This window comes from Entelurus aequoreus, linkage group LG07, assembly GCF_033978785.1.
Source record: "Entelurus aequoreus isolate RoL-2023_Sb linkage group LG07, RoL_Eaeq_v1.1, whole genome shotgun sequence".
NCBI classification, from domain to species: Eukaryota; Metazoa; Chordata; class Actinopteri; order Syngnathiformes; family Syngnathidae; genus Entelurus; species Entelurus aequoreus.
Window position 1 is genome coordinate 52,071,583 of NC_084737.1, and position 19,691 is coordinate 52,091,273.

At 38.7% G+C, this 19,691-nt stretch overlaps 2 protein-coding genes across 2 annotated transcripts in view; both read left to right on the top strand.

Moving 5' to 3' along the window:
- Positions 1 to 1,303: 1,303 nt before the first annotated feature.
- LOC133653986 (opioid growth factor receptor-like protein 1) lies at positions 1,304 to 15,029 on the top strand. The gene is made up of 7 exons (XM_062053878.1): positions 1,304 to 1,625; positions 2,040 to 2,105; positions 2,234 to 2,315; positions 11,928 to 12,006; positions 12,487 to 12,553; positions 12,627 to 12,775; positions 12,867 to 15,029. Exons 1-7 carry the CDS (start codon positions 1,494 to 1,496, stop codon positions 13,921 to 13,923), a joined length of 1,632 nt encoding a protein of 543 aa, XP_061909862.1. The 5' UTR covers positions 1,304 to 1,493; the 3' UTR covers positions 13,924 to 15,029.
- A 2,569-nt stretch (positions 15,030 to 17,598) lies between these two features.
- col9a3 (collagen, type IX, alpha 3) overlaps positions 17,599 to 19,691 on the top strand; it is a 15,209-nt gene continuing 13,116 nt past the window's right edge. Inside the window, exons 1-2 of the mRNA XM_062053879.1 lie at positions 17,599 to 18,146; positions 18,864 to 18,932. Of these exons, the coding sequence (XP_061909863.1) occupies positions 18,081 to 18,146; positions 18,864 to 18,932 (135 nt within the window). The 5' untranslated portion in view covers positions 17,599 to 18,080. The remainder of the gene's footprint in view (positions 18,147 to 18,863; positions 18,933 to 19,691) is intronic.

Sequence of the window (19,691 nt, forward strand, 5' to 3'; positions counted from 1 at the left end):
AACGGTGTGCCATCAGGGCCAACAAGGCCTTCTCTGCTGGCCTAACATAACCAGAAATCATGATCATAATTAAAGATAAAAGTATTTTTTTATTTTCTTTCCCTAAATATCTAAAAGTATCCATATTCTCTTCATGTCATATTATGCTCCTTCCAGTGCTGTTGTTTTTAGGTTATAGAGCTTTTATCCAATCAGAATTCAGCTAGCTTATGTTGCCATGCTGTACCAAATCAGAATCAACAATGCAGGCGTCTGTGCACAGTGAACGGGCACAAACATTTGACAGACAGTTGTGATAGCCAATCAGATCACGAGTTGTTGTCAGTAAGGCCTTCTAGATGGCCTAAGTCAGATATATAGTGATGTTATGAGCTAGGTAACATAAGAACAGTAGTGAAGATCATGCGCAGTAGACTGTTTAGGTTGTTGAATGCATAACATGCAGCGGGATGTTTTTGATGAGCACGCTGTGGAGTAAACTTTAAGAACTCAGCCAACAGGCCTCGTCTGCATCTTTTATGATTAGACAAGACAATACATATATTTGAAGGGCCATTTTCAAGAAGGATATTTAAAGAGAAACTACATCTTGAGAGACGATGTCGGCCAACCCCGGAAGCTAGCTCAGCTGTCTTGACGATGAAATGTGAGTTCAGATATTGTATTTCTTTATTTTTTCACGTTTAATATGTTTTTTTCAATTTTAATTTTGACAGTACCACATAAGATAAGCTTTAATTGCTGATGCGGGTTTATTGATTTTTAAATGTGCCAGAAAATAACCCGTTTTGTACAATGCCCAGTAGTATTTCTCCAGCATTGGTCATGTGGTGACATAAATTGTGGTATTTTGGGAGGTATCCATTGAAGTCGGACATCACGAAAGGCCTAGGTGGGAAACGCACAGCCCGCCACTGCTTTCAGAATATAGATTATGTCACAAACCAATGTCAAGCCCCTCCCCTCTGAATTTAGGAGTTCGACGTGAACAAACTTTATTACACATAAAACTTCACGTATAGACATTTTGAGGGAGGCCTTCGATTAAAAAAACGATCTTTGTCGAGCCCCAAAAACGCACATATTAATGCTGCGTTGGGAAATGTCAGCTGTGTTAGGCTAATGTCGCCATTAGTGTTAAAATAACGTATTATTTTTCTCTCGATCAAAACCTGCAAGTAATAGAGCGATTAAATATTGCGAATTTCATCTAAATAAGGACACAGGGGGAATTGAACACCGCTGCTTAAATAAAGTACGCACTATATGTTGTTTTTGATAGCGGCGGCTGGTTATTTCTACGCCCACTCGAGCACCTGAAGGCAACATCGTCTTAAAGAGTGTCGAGAGACGATGGCGGCCTGCAAAGACAGGCTGGTCAGCAGGGCTCTCCTCGTCTAACCTGAACATGCCAGTGTAGCTGGGTCCATGCACATCTACGGTGGGAAACAAATTCGGGTAGCTTCAGGTGGTTTTTGTCCTTTTTGGCAATCATGGAGGACGACTGCGTGTGTGATTACGACTCGACCTGGGACACAGAGAGTGATGGAGAGGACCCGGCCGGAGATGGCCAACCTCGTCGATCCAGTCAAGACAAAAATAAATCTGGTTGGACTTTAGTATCGGTAAGTGCTTCAACTAACGTAAATATTAACTCGCAATAATGTCTTGAGACGAGAGGTTAGACGGTGTTGCTACTACAATGAGCGCAATAGCTAGCTAGCTAGCCTCGCAAGCTACTCAGGCTAACTTACTTTATAAGCTCACTTATATTGTGAGGACATTTTAATTTTAGACTGTACATTATGACTTTGGCTTTGCTGTGATAAAACGAACAAATGCAAATGGATGCCAAATGATTTAGTTTCGAAAAACGAGTATTAGCATGAACCTAACCCTCCTCGACTTTATTCACGTTTTTTATGATAAATATGTCAAACTTGTACGTGATATGGTCCAATTATGCAGGACCAAAAATTACAAAAATCTATGGTCTTATGCGTTGGTAAAACACATTTCACCTTCATGATGGTTTGCAGTGGCATCACACGCCCAGAAACATGAGGGCAGCAAAGGACATGCAGAACTACAGAAGAGGATACCCTGTAAGTACTGGCGACTGTCTTTAAATGAATGAGTAATGTATGTTATATTCAAGCCCAATCTTCGACTTGGTGTGTTCTGTCAAGTTCTACTTTACTAAATGATTATACTCTGTCCTTTTCTCTGTCAGAATCTTGCAGATGAAGAGTGCTCAGAGGACAAAATGAACAATTTGCAGTTTTACCTCAATAAATTCCCCTCTTCACCTGATGGTAGGATAATCAAAACACACCACATTATGATACCATAAGGATAGATATATACTAGGGGTGGAACAGTTCGCAAAAGCCACGGTTCAGATCTTGTCATTGTTTTGTGACATGGTTTGTCGGTCTATCTGTGTTGGCCCTGCGATGAGGTGGTGACTTGTCTAGGGCAGTGGTTCTCAACCTTTTTTCAGTGATGTACCCCCTGTGAACATTTTTTTAATTCAAGTACCCCCTAATCAGAGCAAAGCATTTTTGGTTGAAAAAAAGAGATAAAGAAGTTAAATACAGCACTATGTCATCAGTTTCTGATTTATTAAATTGTATAACAGTGCAAAATATTGCTCATTTGTAGTGGTCTTTCATGAACTATTTGGAAACAAATATATAAAAACTAAAAACTTGTTGAAAAATAAACAAGTGATTCAATTATAAATAAAGATTTCTACACATAGAAGTAATCATCAACTTAAAGTGCCCTCTTTGGAGATAGTAATAGAGATCCATCTGGATTCATGAACTGAATTCTAAACATTTCTTCACAAAAAAATAAATCTTTACCATCAATATTTATGGAACATGTCCAAAAAAAATCCAGCTGTCAACATTGAATATTGCATTGTTGCATTTCTTTTCACAGTTCTTTTTGACAGACATTTTAGTGACGGTCAAACCATCATGGCATGGGGGAAACTCTGGGTTTATTATGATAATGAATGGAATAGCCTACTTGATTTTATGTTCAGTTTATGAACTTACATTCATATTTTGTTGAAGTATTATTCAATAAATATATTTATAAAGGATTTTTGAATTGTTGCTATTTTTAGAATATTTAAAAAAAAATCTCACGTACCCCTTGGCATACCTTCAAGTACCCCCAGGGGTACGCATACCCCCATTTGAGAACCACTGGTCTAGGGTGTACCACCACGCCTTACGCTCGAATGCAGCTGCTCCAGCTGCTCCAGCCACCCCAGCGACAAGCGGTAGAAGATAGATGGAGTGGTTTTCAGATTGGTTCGGTACATTGTTGTTCTTTTTATTACCTCATATTAGGGCTGGGCGATATGGACGAAAAAGTATATCTCAATATATTTTTGCTTAAACTCGATATTCGATATATTTTTCGGTGAAAGTATACATATAAAGATATTCATTTTTTTAGTGATATTCAGTAAAATGGAACTGAATGACAACTGTTCTGTGAACAGTCAGTGGCACTTTTAACACAGTTAGTCAAGATGGGTATTAACAGCACAGAAAATAAACTGTTTAAGTAGCACAGAATTACATAACATAAATAACATAGGAAAATATTATTTCTACGTAAAATAAATAACATAGCTGTGCAAATATTACAAAATTTATCAAACTCAGATAAAAAATTACATTTGCAGGCAGGCACTTTGTGATTTCTCTTCCTGGTTCGCTGACCCGCCCTATCTTGCCTCTGATTGGCCTGTCCCTAACCAATCGTGACTCATCATAGTAAACAACCAACCAATTATGGATGTTCTTATACCTGCAAGCACGTCTTGGAAGGAGGAAGGGGGGGGGGTTTAGTAGCCCATTGAGGGGAAGCGGGGGAGAACAAGGACTAAGCGGCATTTGGTCATTTTAAAGTGAAATAAATGATTACGATATTTTTCTTAAGTCATATCTTGTTTAAAAAATATATCGATACATCTTACAAACTCGATATCAATCAATCATCCATCCATCCATCCATTTTCTACCGCTTATTCCCTTCGGGGTCGCGGGGGGCGCTGGAGCCTATCTCAGCTCAATCAATGTTTATTTATATAGCCCTAAATCACAAGTGTCTCAAAGGGCTGCACAAGCCACAACGACATCCTCGGTACAGAGCCCACATACGGGCAAGGAAAAACTCACCCCAGTGGGACGTCGATATATCGCCCAGCCCTACTTCATATCTAGGACTGCAACGATTATCGCTGATTTTGATTAGAAAAAGCTTTGATTTATATTTTAAAAATTGTTCGAATCCGGTCTAAAGGGAGTGCCCAGAACGTTAAGTGGACAAAGTATCCACACGGCCACTGCAATTAATCGCACATGAGAACGGTGGTGTGTGGGGACAAACAGCAAAGAGATGTTAAAAGGTCAATTTCGATGTGCATTTATTGGAAAAAAGAATGAAAAAGATCTCCTCACATATTTACAGGTAATGTAGTCTCAACTAATAATGTAGTCTCTGCAGAGTTATGGCTCGCAGGAAATGTGTTTTTTGTTAATGGTTTACTGTTTGTTCTCCTTAAAATACGCATTGAGGCTATAACATGTTTTAACCGATTACTTGATTAATCGATAGATCACTCGATTACTAATAAAATCGATAGCAACCCTACAAATATCCCAATAATGCAACTATACTATTTATCAGTTATGCATCTTGCAAAAATATCCTTTAAAATAAAAATGGCTCCTAATTATTATAAACACAAATGTTTAGTGTAAACTAAACTGTACAACCTTTATAACCATTCTATACCATTAACAAAGTGAAACACAAGCTTCGTCAGCATAATTTTTTATTTTATTGATATGTTCATTAACAAGAGTATGTAATTTAATTAACAAAATCCTTACATTTATTAGAGCAATACATCCTTGAACAATTTTGACCAGTATTTTAAGTCAAAGCATAATCATTGTGTGACAAATGTGCTATACGGTAAAAATTGTTAAATCTTTCATTCCACTGGATGTCGCGCACAGTACGGTTATTGTGTAGGCTGAGAGTGTCCTGTTCTTCAGTGCACTTGGTGGCTTATATGTTTTTGAGAGGAGTCTTCTCAAGGCTCTGTAAAGAAAAAGAGTGTGTCTGAAATTACGGCTGCCGTCCTCTGTTTATTGTGCTTGCGTTGGTAAATCCTTCACAACACAAGCAGAGGAGATGTGTTGCGGGTGTATGGAATATTCTGGCTAGCATTAGCTTTAGGGGACACTAATGACTATGGCAAGTAGGTTACTAAGTTTGGATTTCTCATTTTTGCCCTTTCTTGTTTCAATTCTGTGAAGCAATAAAATATAATTGAAGTTAATGGAAATTTGGTCTTTTATTTTGGAAACAAATGCAATATAAACTCGCTGTTATGGTCATTTCCAGAGAGAAATCAAGAGTTGTCTAATTTCACAGGGGAGTGAATAATTATGGCCTTGACTGTAGGTTGTACAAGTATTGAGAAAAAAAGTAGCACACGTGCGAATACAGATTTTAACCCTTAAATTAGCATTTTGTTCCTGAAATAAATCCATCTAAATTTGAGCAAACTAGAGTAAAATGTTTGCCCATCTGTATAGAATGTTTGAAATTAACTTAACCATAACTAAATGGACAAGTGATTGATGCAGAAGTGTCACTGATCACTCTGTGCGCACTGAAGGCTGTGTGGCTGGAGCCACTAGTTCACACACTCGGTGTTCCAACACGGAAGAAACAATGTCTTAGTTGGAGTAACTGGTCAGTAAAAGACAACAATTTTTTTCCCACCACCTTAAAACTTGACACAAACTGCACTGCGCGCTAGTAACATATTTGAAGTTTTTAAGTAACGCATTTATCACTTTTCCGAGTAATTATTTACATTTATTGAAGACTAATTCTGTTTTCAATTCAATTACTTTTTTGGTAAAGTAATAAGTAACTATAATTACTTAGAATTTTTTTTTTAGAACACAGCCTGTCACAGCATCATAAGCAGTTGGCAGGTTGGTGTTTCTGGCTAAAATCTTTGTGTATGTACTAGGGGTGTGGGAAAAAATCAATTCGAATCGCGATTCTCACGTTGTGCGATTCAGAATCGATTCTCATTTTTTAAAAATCGATTTTTGATTTTTTAAAAAAAATTTAATTTAATTTAATTTAATTGTTTTAATTAATCAACCCAACAAAACAATACACAGCAATATCATAACAATGCAATCCAATTCCAAAAACAAACCCGACCCAGCAACAATTGCTCTGCAATAAACAGAGCAATTGAGAGGAGACACAAACACGACACAGAACAAACCAAAAGTAGTGAAACAAAAATGAATATTATCAACAACCGTATCATTAGTTACAATTTCAACATAGCAGTGATTAAAAGTCCCTCATTGACATTATCATTAGACATTTATAAAAAATTTAAAAAAAGAACAATAGTGTCACATTGGCTTACACTTGCATCGCATCTCATAAGCTTGACAACACACTGTGTCCAATATTTTCACAAAGATAAAATAAGTCATATTTTTGGTTCATTTAATAGTTAAAGGCCTACTGAAATGATTTTTTTTTATTTAAACGGGAATAGCAGATCCATTCTATGTGTCATACTTGATCATTTCGCGATATTGCCATATTTTTGCTGAAAGGATTTAGTAGAGAAAATCGACGATAAAGTTCGCAACTTTTGCTCGCTGATTAAAAAAAAGCCTTGCCTGTACTGGAAGTAGCGTGATGTCACAGGAGCTAGTATTCCTCACAATTCCCCATTGTTTACAATGGAGCGAGAGAGATTCGGACCGAGAAAGTGATGATTACCCCATTAATTTGAGCGAGGATGAAAGATTCGTAGATGAGGAACGTTACAGTGAACGACTTGAGAGGCAGTGATGGACGTATCTTTTTTCGCTCTGACCGTAACTTAGGTACAAGCTGGCTCATTGGATTCCACACTCTCCTTTTTTTATTGTGGATCACGGATTTGTATTTTAAACCACCTCGGATACTATATCCTCTTGAAAATGAGAGTCGAGAACGGGAAATGGACATTCAGTGCCTTTTATCTCCACGACAATACATCGGCGAAATGCTTTAGCTACGAGCTAACGTGATAGCATCGTGCTTTAACTGCATATAGAAACAAAAAAATAAACCCCTGACTGGAAGGATAGATAGAAAATCAACAATACTATTAAACCGTGGACATGTAAATACACGGTTAATGCTTTCCAGGCTGGCGAAGGTTAACAATGCTGTGCTAACGACGCCATTGAAGCTAACTTAGCAACTTAGCAACGGGACCTCACAGAGCTATGCTAAAAACATTAGCTCTCCACCCATGCCAGCCAGCCCTCATCTACTCATCAACACCCGTGCTCACCTGCGTTCCAGCGATCGGCAGAAGGACGAAGGACTTCACCCGATGCGTTTGGCGGCCCGGAGACGTAGGAAGTCAAGGTGAGGTCGGCGGCTGGCGCGGCTAGCGCTCCAACAAAGTCCTCCTGGTTGTGTTGCTGTAGTCCGCTGCTAATACACCGATCCCACCTACAACTGTCTTCTTTTCAGCCTTCATTGTTCATTAAACAAATTGCAAAAGATGTCCAGAATACTGTGGAATTTTGAAATGAAAACAGAGCTTTTTGTATAGGATTCTACGGGTACCATAACTTCCGTTACTCTGACTTCGTCACGCGCATACGTCATCATACCGCGACGTTTCAGCCGGATATTTCCCGGGAAGTTTTAAATGTCACTTTATAAGTTAACCCGGCCGTATTGGCATGTGTTGCAATGTTAAGATTTCATCATTGATATATAAACTATCAGACTGCGTGGTCGGTAGTAGTGGCTTTCAGTAGGCCTTTAAAACAAATTTACATTATTGCAATCAGTTGATAAAACATTGTCCTTTACAATTAAAAGCTTTTTACAAAAATCTACTACTCTGCTTGCATGTCAGCAGACTGGGGTAGATCCTGCTTAAATCCTATGTATTGAATGAATAGAGAATCGTTTTGAATCGGGAAAAAATCGTTTTTGAATCGAGAATCGTGTTGAATTGAAAAAAAAAAAATCGATTTTGAATCGAATCGTGACCCCAAGAATCGATATTGAATCGAATCGTGGGACACCCAAAGATTCACAGCCCAGTATGTACAGTATTAATGTTTACCTATAAAAGCACCATTGTTAAAGTTCAATTTATTGTTATGTTGCTGCTGATGTTTAAAGGCCTACTGAAACCCACTACTACCGACCACACAGTCTGATAGTTTATATATCAATGATGAAATCTTAACATTGCAACACATGCCAATACCGCCGGGTTAACTTATAAAGTGCAATTTTAAATTTCCCGCTAAACTTCCGGTTGAAAACGTCTATGTATGATGACGTATGCGCGTGACGTCAAACGTTGAAACGGAAGTATTCGGACGCTATTGAATCCAATACAAAAAGCTCTGTTTTCATCTCAAAATTCCACAGTATTCTGGACATCTGTGTTGGTGAATCTTTTGCAATTTGTTTAATGAACAATAAAGACTGCAAAGAAGAAAGTTGTAGGTGGGATCGGTGTATTAGCGGCTGGCTGCAGCAACACATACAGGAGGACTTTGAGGTGGATAGCAGACGCGCTATCCGACGCTAGCCGCCGATCGCATCGGTGATCGGGTGAAGTCCTTCGTCGCACCGTCGATCACTGGAACGCAGGTGAGCACGGGTGGTGATGAGCAGATGAGAGCTGGCGTAGGTGGATAGCTAATGTTTTTAGCATAGCTCTGTGAGGTCCCGTTGCTAAGTTAGCTTCAATGGCGTCGTTGGCAACAGCATTGTTAACCTTCGCCAGGCTGGAAAGCATTAACCGTGTATTTACAGGTCCATGGTTTAATAGTATTGTTGATTTTCTGTCTATCCTTCCAGTCAGGGGCTTATTTCTTTTGTTTCTATATGCAGTTAAGCCCGATGCTATCATGTTAGCTCCGTAGCTAAAGTGTTTCGCCGATGTATTGTCGTGGAGATAAAAGGCACTGTGAATGTCCATTTCGCATTCTCGACTCTCATTTTCAAGAGGATATAGTAACCGAAGTGGTTTAAAATACAAATCCGTGATCCACAATAGAAAAAGGAGAGAGTGTGGAATCCAATGAGCCAGCTTGTACCTAAGTTACGGTCGGAGCGAAAAAAGATGCGTCCTGCACTGCACTCTAGTCCTTCACTCTCACGTTCCTAATCCACGAATCTTTCATCCTGGCTCAAATTAATGGGGTAATCGTCGCTTTCTCGGTCCGAATCGCTCTCGCTGCATTGAAAACAATGGGGAAATGTGAGGAGCCTTTCAACCTTTGACGTCATGTACTTCCGGTACAGGCAAGGCTTTTTTTATCAGCGACCAAAAGTTGCGAACTTTACCGTTGATGTTCTCTACTAAATCCTTTCAGCAAAAATATGGCACTATCGCGAAATGATCAAGTATGACACATAGAATGGATCTGCTATCCCTGTTTAAATTTTAAAAAATGATTTCAGTAGGCCTTTAAACATGTCCCTTTTAAACCAAGGCACTTTATTTTACATTTTGTTATTTTTAAGGCTGCAGCTAACGATTATTTTTCTATCGATTAATCTATAGATTATTTTTCGATTAATCGGTTAATCTATAGATTATTTTTTCGATTCATCTATAGATTATTTTTCCTTTTACCGATTTTTTATTTTATTTTATTTAAAATGAAGATGAAAAAATAAAAGTAGGCCAGTTTTTTCAAAAGGCATGGCTTTTATTTACAAAAAAAAAAAGTATGGCCACTCAGTCAACATTGACAACAACATGACAAAATATTCTGTAACAATGTAAACATTTAAAACATTTAACAAAATTAAAAGTAGCTTATTTGCTTTTTAATGTGCAAATATAAAAGTAAACATCCAGTGCAAATCTTAATATTCTGCAATAGTATAAGCATTTCAAAAGTAAAAGTATTGCTTATTTTGCTTTAAAATGTGCAAAAATAAAGATAAACATCCAATACAAAAAAGTGCAAAACAAAATATTCTGTAACAACAGTGTAAACATTTCAACAAAAGTGAAAGTATTGCTTATTTGCTAAAATGTGCAAAAATAAAGATAAACATCCAATACAAAAAAGTGCAAAACAAAATATTCTGTAACAACAGTGTAAACATTTCAACAAAAGTGAAAGTATTGCTTATTTGCTAAAATGTGCAAAAATAAAGATAAACATCCAATACAAAAAAGTGCCAATCTAAATATTCTGGAGCACTGTAAACATTAAGTATTGCTTTTAAAATGTGCAAAATAAACATCCAGTCCAACACAATACACAATAACCAATTCTACTCATTCCAGTGAGTGACTAACAGTTGTAATGAAGAAAGGTTAGCATGTCTACTTGCTTTGCTTCTTTTCTTGTTTACAATATTCCCAGCAGCTGAAAATAGGCGCTCAGAAGGGGTCGATGTGGCTGGAACTGAGAGGTAATTAGCCTTCACCTCAAGCCAGGACTGCGAGCGAGCTGAGCTGCAGTTTAAGTTTCTAGTAGGTCAACGGGCTCATAGTGATGTTACTAGTAGTTGACTGGGAGGTGTTTATTATCATTTGGGGAGAGTCCGCTGCCTGATGCTCACCTGCTAAACACCTATCTGCTCCACGCTGAAGCGCTGACATGCGCTATGAATACACACTGCTGATTGGCTGATAATGCTTTGTGTGTACCAATCAGATGGTTGTGTGGGTGAGACAATGCTGCGTGTGTACCAATCAGATGGTTGTATGGGTGGGACAATGCTGCGTGCTGAGACAGAGGCAGAGGAGCAAAGCAACTTGTTAAGACTTTAGCAGCTAAAGTTAGCTTTAGCTTAGAAACTCGTTCGGTACACCCCCGTACCGAACCGAAAGCCCCGTACCGAAACGGTTCAATACAAAACACATACCGTTACACCCCTAGCAGATACAAATGACACATTCATGTTTTTGTGTAATGATGACAACGTATGCTAACGCGGACGATTGACTAGTTGATGGTTGATAGTTTTCTTTTCAAATGTTCGTTCATAGCCGTTGTGCTGCTATGATAGGCCATTTCCGCTCGACACAGTGTGCATACAACAACATTATTAGGCTGTGTATTGAAATACTCCCACACTTTTGACGACTTTTGGCGTGCGTTTTTCCCCTCGCTCGCACAGTCGGCTTTGCGCTCCGCCATGACGGTAGTGTGACGTACATATGCGACGCGTCGACGCACAAAAACGGCGTCGACGTATTTACGTAACCGATGACGTCGACTACGTCGACGCGTCGTTTTAGCCTTAGTTATTTTGTGTTTTTGTTAGCTGAAGAATTGAGCATAGCTAAATGTTTTCTTTTAAAGGAGATCAAAGATTATATTTAACTTTTCTTATTTCTCTTTTCTTATCTCAAAAACCTCTTAAATTGGGATCCTAATATACAAAACCTACTTTTCTTACTTGTTGGTATTTGTTTTTGTGTATTTGGGATCCCCATCAGTGGAGATATTTAGTTACATCAACGGATATTTCCGTTTATGGGCCAAACTATATCGGGATATGAGTTTAGGTCCATATCGCCCAGCCCTACACTCGTTTTACCAACAGTTCTCGCACACTTTAGGGATGTTTTTTGTGTTTAATTGAGTGCTGCAGTTGGCTTTATGATGGCATTGTTTTATATGTATGAGTTCACATATGTACGTTTAATCAGTGTTTATAATGAAATTGTGATATTTAAGACATTTCACGTTGCTGCTATTTTTTTCTGCACGACTATTTTTTTTTTCATTTAGTAGCACCAGTGCTACTAGTGAAAAAGCTAAGCCATGATATATTTTTATGCATCACAGATGTCTACATTGAATCGTTCCTCAAAGAATGGAAGAATGACTACAAAAAGCTGGAGAGAGTTCACTCATACATTCAGTGGTATGTGCATTTTCTTTGAGTGTGTTTGTCATCTCCATAGCATTGTGCCATTTGACGATACATAGTCATGACAGAAATAAACACAAATGCTTATGTAAGCTGTGCATACACTCCACAGTCTCCACTTTGCTCTAGCGGTCGGTTTTCTTGCTGTATATCTTATTTATATATAAACTGGTATGATATGTTTTGTGGGTACTGAACACACATCACAATTGTGTGTTAATGATAATCCAGTTTAGGCTTTTATCCACTTACATATTGGAATTCAATGCATGAGTCAATCCATAATTTCAAGTGAAAGATATTATGGTCATCTTAAGCCATGCATTTCTACTTTCTGTTCAATACCATATAGAGTATGAAAGGCATCAAGTTATTTTATTGTACTGTATAACTGAGCTTCTTAACCATTTGATGTGGCATTTTAACTATAAGAATGCACTGTAACTGAGTTCAACATATTTTTGCTATTGTCAGGCTGTTTCCACTCCGAGAACCAGGGGTAAACTACATGGCTTCTGAACTCACAAAGAAGGAAATTGAGGTGAGTGTCACATGGTTGACCTTTTCTGAACTCTACAGCACTTTCACTTTGACTCACCCTGTATTTTCTCCAGGCCTTTAAGAGTAATGAGGATGCAAAAAAGAGGCTAGTGGAGTCCTATGAACTCATGTTGGGCTTCTACGGCGTCCGCCTGGTTAACAAAGAGACGGGTGAAGTGACACGAGCAGACAACTGGAAAGAGCGCTTCGGGAACCTTGAGCGGTAAATTCTGACATTATTACTATGACAGTAAACTTGCTCATATGAACTGTAGAGTTTATCATTTAACTTGGAACCATTTCATCTATTTTAGGAACATGCACAACAACCTGCGCATCACTCGCATCCTAAAGAGCCTGGGCGAGCTAGGATTTGAGCACTATCAGGCGCCGCTAGTTCGCTTCTTCCTCGAGGAGACTCTGGTCAAGAAAAACCTCACCAGTGTTAAACGCAGCGTACTTGACTACTTCCTGTTTGCGATTCTGGATAAACAAAAACGCCAGGAGTTGGTGCGCTACGCCTACCTTCACTTTGAACCAAAGGATAAATTTGTGTGGTGTCCCAGGAAGATTCAGAAGCAGTTTAGGAAGGCAGAGAAACGATCAGAAGCTTTTGGCATTGGAGAAGGAAAAGATGATGTCTATTCAAGGGCTAAAAACAAAGAAGGAGAAAAGGGGGTGCACCTGAAAGAGGATAAACTGGACAATGCAGGAAAGCCACAGAAAGAATCTGAAACAAGTAAAGACAAAATCAAACAGCCTGAGTCAGCACCTCAGGTCAAGGAAGATAAAATGTCTGTTGGAAATGGGAATTTAGAGACCAACAATAATTTAGGGAACAGCAACGAGGCTACGGATGAAGTTGATGAAATGGATCAGTCGCCTACCCCTGACACTGTGACTGTCAAAACTGAGCCCACTGCGGATATTGACTCCAAACCCACGAACCACTCACAGAACACCATTCAGGAACCTGACAATGTTATGCAAACAGATGGAGTTGTGGGCACAGAGGAGCCTCTAAAGAAGAAGAGAGAAGATGGTGCGATGATGCAAACCAACGGCATCTCTGCTGGATACGTGAGCTCTGGCCAGGCAGAGAGGAAGGCTGGTAGTAACACAGCCCAAATGAACTCTCCTGCTCAAACACCTCTTAAGACTTTAAAACACTCACCCTGTCTGTCATCAGGCAGGGAGGAGAAGATTCCAAGGACTGACTTTACTCAAGTGCCAGATCAGGAGGACAAAGTGTCGCAGGCAAACAGGAGCAGCCATGAAAATGGTGACGAACAGACCACTGAGAGGAAGCCAGAAGATGTCGACATGGAGTCAAACCCCTCGACTGTAGACCCCAATATGGGTAACCCATGAACAGTTCTTGTATTACCTTGACCCAGTTCCAGTGTTTTTCAGTCTAAATTATTACATCCAACAGGAATTGTTGGTTGTTCCATTTTGAGCAGTCCATTTCTTTTCCTAGACAGAGTGGTGTTCTGTTTCGAGATTTGCGCTCAGAAACCCTGTATGGTTGAATTAATCAATAAATGGAAGCAAGAAAGGACCGTTAAAGCCTCATTAAGCTTTGATGCTTTCACAAACTCCTATTGAACATTTACTTTACTTTTATTTAACAGAGATGTTCTAAACTCTGTTACCAACTAAAAATGAACTATTTATGTCGGTGTTTTGTTATTATAGTATCATTTAATAATGGAAATAAGCAACATTAAAAGGCAACAACTGCAAAACAACATCTAAAATGGTGCCTTTTTTGTAAAGATAATGGACAGTTTTGATTGACACTACCAGAGATGAGATATTTTAACAGTCTCAATCAAAAGTTGGCATTATCAACTTTTTGAAAGGCAAAATCCTTTGAGGCAGTTCGCTGTAGCTGTTGCAGGTGTGCCTACAAGTATGGCTAGTGAGTTGTATGTCTCAGTAATTAAATATTTAAGCCCAAACACGGAATTAAAACCTAAAATATCTACTGAAGTGAAACGGGTATTAGGTACAGATGAAGAAATTATTATTTTCTTGGCTCTATTACTCTTATATATTGGTTGAAATTATTATGTTTATTTTCAAAATTATATGAGCTAAAATTCTCATTTAATTCTTCTACGGGCCATTATTGACCGAGGTTAACTAAATGCTGATCTTTATTAACTGTTGGACAGTGTTTTTACAAGAAAATGTTGCTTTACACTGAACAACGAATTGGAAGGTTTTTGTCTCCCTTTGCAGGCTGTTTTTGTGTTCATGCTGAATTCGCACACATTGGTACTCAAATTTTTCTTTCAGTCTGTGTGCTTTCACTTGAATGGAAAGTTGACTACTGGACAACAGAAAGCCTTGCCAGAAATGTTATAGACTGATTGATTGTATTTGAAATGTTTGTCTTTGCGTCACAATTGGTAAAGCTGAGTTCCATCTGTATTTTGGTTTTTGAGAATACAGGAAGTATGTAAAGCCATTGGGGTTGTAATTTTTGTTGACACTTGCACTTCATTTTCAACATAAACTTTTTGATTTCAAGTTAGACAAAATGCTTAAGTTCTTTCTATGTAACCTTTCTTCCAACTGAAGATCTGGTTGTTTAAGAGCAGAATAAAGATATTTTCAGACACTTTCATGAAATCTGTCTGTCTTGTGGTGGAAGAGGATGCTGTTTGCAGACATTAGTTGCCTGAGAAGGTTGAATATTGAGTTTTCTTTATTCTGTAACCACTCTTTTTTTATAACCCCTGTAGATGACTTATTCAATGTTTAAAAACGTTTTAATATTTCCTAATGTAGTGCTTCTGTGAATATTCCAAAAACAATATTAAAACCATCCACAATTGATATTTGGGGCCTAATATCAAATGCTCTGCAGTGGTAACAAGAAAAGAAATGTTCGGTATTTTCGTAGCCTATTTCTAGTAGATATGGGGTGTTTGTTTTCCAGGCTAAAAAATAGTAACTTCCTACTTACATATATTTGAATAAAATTGTGATTGTGTTTTAAATTAAACATGCTTCTAAAGGTCACTTGTTATTGTGCAATAAGACATTTAATAATACCGTATAACGGTGATAATACCTAGCTGACAACTAGAACGCATCATAAATGTTCAGTTAAGTTTTTTGTCTATCATAAAAAATCAAAGGCATTAATTAAAACAATCAACATAACATTAAAGTGGCATATGAACGAAAATAAATTAAAAACATATCTGCCCGCTATTTTCACAAATACAACAATTGACATCCAATGTTGGTGACTACCATAGGCGCTGATCCCGTGGGTGCTTTTGGGGCCCAAGCACACACGTCAATCTTTAAAATAATTTTTTTTAAAAATCAATCATGTTGTAGTTAATTGTGTGGCAAGTTTGGTCCGTTTTACAAAATAATAAAGCCACAAATCATATGGGATATTAACTTCGCTGAACGTCAATTTTTTTTAAATACACACGCACACACCGAGCACCCACTGGCAGAAATGTAGATCGGCGCCTATGGTGACTACAAAGCCATATTTTCATTTTACAACAATTAAACCAACAATAAATCATTTTACACAGTCATAACTTTTCATCCTGATTTAAAAAAATGTTTAATACAGAAAGAGATTTACATTGTTTATGCTAAAATGAATATAGAAATAATTTATTCTGGGGGGCGGCGTGGCGAAGTTGGTAGAGTGGCTGTGTCAGCAATCGGAGTGTTGCTGGTTACTGGGGTTCAATCCCCACCTTCTACCATCCTAGTCACGTCCGTTGTGTCCTTGGGCAAGACACTTCACCCTTGCTCCTGATGGCTGCTGGTTAGCACCTTGCATGGCAGCTCCCGCCATCAGTGTGTGAATGTGTGTGTGAATGGGTGAATGTGGAAATACTGTCAAAGCGCTTTGAGTACCTTGAAGGTAGAAAAGCGCTATACAAGTATAACCAATTTATCATTTATTTATTTTAAACTTGCAAGGTACTGTATGTGAATGCCATTTATTAAATACAATACAGTGTGTTTGATTAATATTAATGTGTATTTAAAGACTTCAGGGAGATATTTAAAAAAAAAAAAAAAGGATATTTAAATCGCGACACCCCTACACAACATCTACAGACCCTCTGGCGTTTGCGGACCCCCTGTTGAAGACCTGGGGCCGTACTTATCAAGCTTCTTAGAATGACTCCTAAGAAGTCTGCTAAGAGTTGACTTAAGAGTAAATAAATTATTCGCTGAAAGCTGCACTTAAAAGTTAGTTATCAAGCGTCTTACTCACACTTTCAGCGAAGTGTAGGACTGAATCTTAAGTGTCACACTCAGAGCTGAATTACGACATTACTAAGTGCCGTAAACGGAATTTTAGGTGACGTCATTTCTGTGTCCATAGAAATGACCAATCACGGAAGGGAATCCGTTGTCTAAGAATAAAGAAATATCTTGGAAATATTTAAGTGGACAATGGGAGTGTATATTTTGACAATAAACTGCAAAATAATACAAAACAAACTAGTCCCCGCCGGCACTCACGCTACCGCTCCCTCTCTTCTATCGCCCACACACTCACTGACGTCGGTCACCTCACGGCCACACACATACGCTACTGTGATAACATTTTCTTTCCAATTCATTAATTAGGCAACTAATTTGAAACTGGTGTGGGTGGCTCTATATATACTAGCCCACTGCAGACACATGCAGAAATCAACAAGGAATGGAAAAGTATTAAATCTGTGACAAAAATAATATCCGCTCTGTCTAAACGATACCGTTCGATCAGCTGCTCGTCATCAAAAAAAAAAAACCATTGTTCCGTTCCCTGAACGTTCGCGCACGTCTCTCTCGCCTCAGTGCCATCCCCTGCTGGCAACTCCTAACCACTTAAGACACCTCTGAAGGTCTCTTAAATATCGTGGAGAGTAGGAGTGATTCTTAGACTTAAGAACGTTGATAAAAAGCTTTTATTCTTAAGTTTGAGAGTAGGACTAAATTTCGCAAATTCTCAGGACTTAAGTGTAAAATGGCACTCTAAGAAGCTTGATAAGTACGGCCCCTGATATCGAGTAAATCTAACAAACATGTTAATTACGTCAAGCTGTTTCCGCTAAGAAAAACAAAGTTATCTCATTAAAAAAAAAAAAAAAAAGAAGCAAAAGTTGAAGTTGGAAATGATAGGAGCGATCAGCGGAAACCCCCAGCTGTCAATCACAACAGCTCTGTCTTCTGATTGGTCAAAGTACAACCCCGCAAAGCCTGAGAACACTGAAGCTCCGCCCACGAGTGGTCCCTGCTGGACTTTCAGGGTCCTGAGTCCTCCTCCTGCGGCCCCAAAACAGAAGTCTAGACTGAGCTCAGCCCCTTCCTACCGCCTGGAGGTTCGGGTTGGTCTGGGAGCCAACAGGACGTCATTCAGGAGCTGCGCGCCTTCAGGTGAACGAACTTCGACGGACAGTAGCAGGCGGGAGCGAGCGAGGACCGGCGGCTATTGGATTTGACCTTTTCCGCCTCAAAACCCGCTTTGAGAGGGCGAGCTGACGATGACCACCTTCTCGGCTCTGTGGGTGCTCTTACTGTGCCAGCTTTTCACATCCTGCTCCGGACAGGTGAGTTCCCACCACTGGCGTCCATGTTCTCTTTGGAGCCTCCTCCAGCAGGCGCAGAAGTGTGTAGTTGACGATGAGGACATCAGACTGTGTTGTATTGCTACTAATTGCTCAATTAATAATCACCTGTCATAGTTTTATGTGTCGTTATGATGCTCTGTTTCTCATTCAATGGACCTTTTACAGCTGGCAGGGTTTGTCATGAACCTGTGGAATGCACTCATGGAGAACACAAAGCCACCTCTGTTCATCCACTCCTTCTCACTAAACTTGGTCATTGTTATCCATAACTTGTGAATGTTGTATTTAAAATGTTTTCAGTATTTATATATATATATTTATACACATTAGGTCAGGAAAAAACACAAGAAGCTATATCATCCCTACAAGCCTGTTTTGCAGGTTTCCCTGCTCGTCAGGCTTGTAGGGATGATATAGTCTCTTGTGTTTTTTTCTGACCTAACGTATATTCCGCTCTACCCCGGTATTGAACACTGTATAACGGATAAACCACAGAAACCTCGACTATATATATATATATATATATATATATATATATATATATATATATATATATATATATATATATATATATATATATAACGATGCAAGTATTTGCCTGAACCTGAAAAATGACTCTACAACATTTTCTCACTGTTATGATGTATAAATAATAAAATACTCCATATATTTCATTTATATTTGTTTGTATTGCAGAGGCCAGGCCCCCGAGGAGCCGTTGGCCTGCAAGGGCCGCCAGGGCCCCCTGGACGGGACGGCACCGATGTGAGTTGACTCTGCGCATGCATGAACACTTGTTAGACTTTAGCAACATCTCCAAGCAATTTAACATTAAATTAGCCACAGTAAGCAGTAGTTGTTTTTAGTTTTTGTCAACTTTAAGTCAGAATATCAAAAATAACTGCAGTGTCTGTTTTCAAATATGGACATCATCATCATTTTGCCTTCCCAACTTTATGACATATTTTCATGTTGTGTTCACACCTTTGCATGGTTTGCAGTTGTGTTTCCTTATGGCCAGATTGTTTTGTCACAGTGGCCCCTCCCTCTGCCCCGCCCACAATTGTCTGATGCTGCTGACAGTAGGCAGGTACACGCTGAGTTTAGTGGTAGGGCTCCATCTAGTAGTACGCCAAAGAAAGGCTAGATTAAAGTACGGTGCTTTATTTTCCTATATTCAAACTCAGTGTTACTGTTCAAACTGTGGCCCAAAATATAAAATATAAATCTAAAATAAAACCTCTGCCTTGTTTGTAATGAATACTTAGGCCTACTACGCTACTGTATTTTAATCTTGGTCATTATGGTGGTACTTGGAGACCCAAGTTTTTTCTGAGGTGGTTCTTGGTGAAAAAAGTTTGAGAACCACTGGTTCAGTGCATCTACAATAGGGCTGCAGCTCACGGTTATTTTGATAGTCAACTAGTCAGTGATTTTTTTTGATTATGGCTTATGATCTACTGTACACGACTGAGTTTGATGTTGAGTGCACAACTTGATCTTCACTCATTTTTTAAACCTATT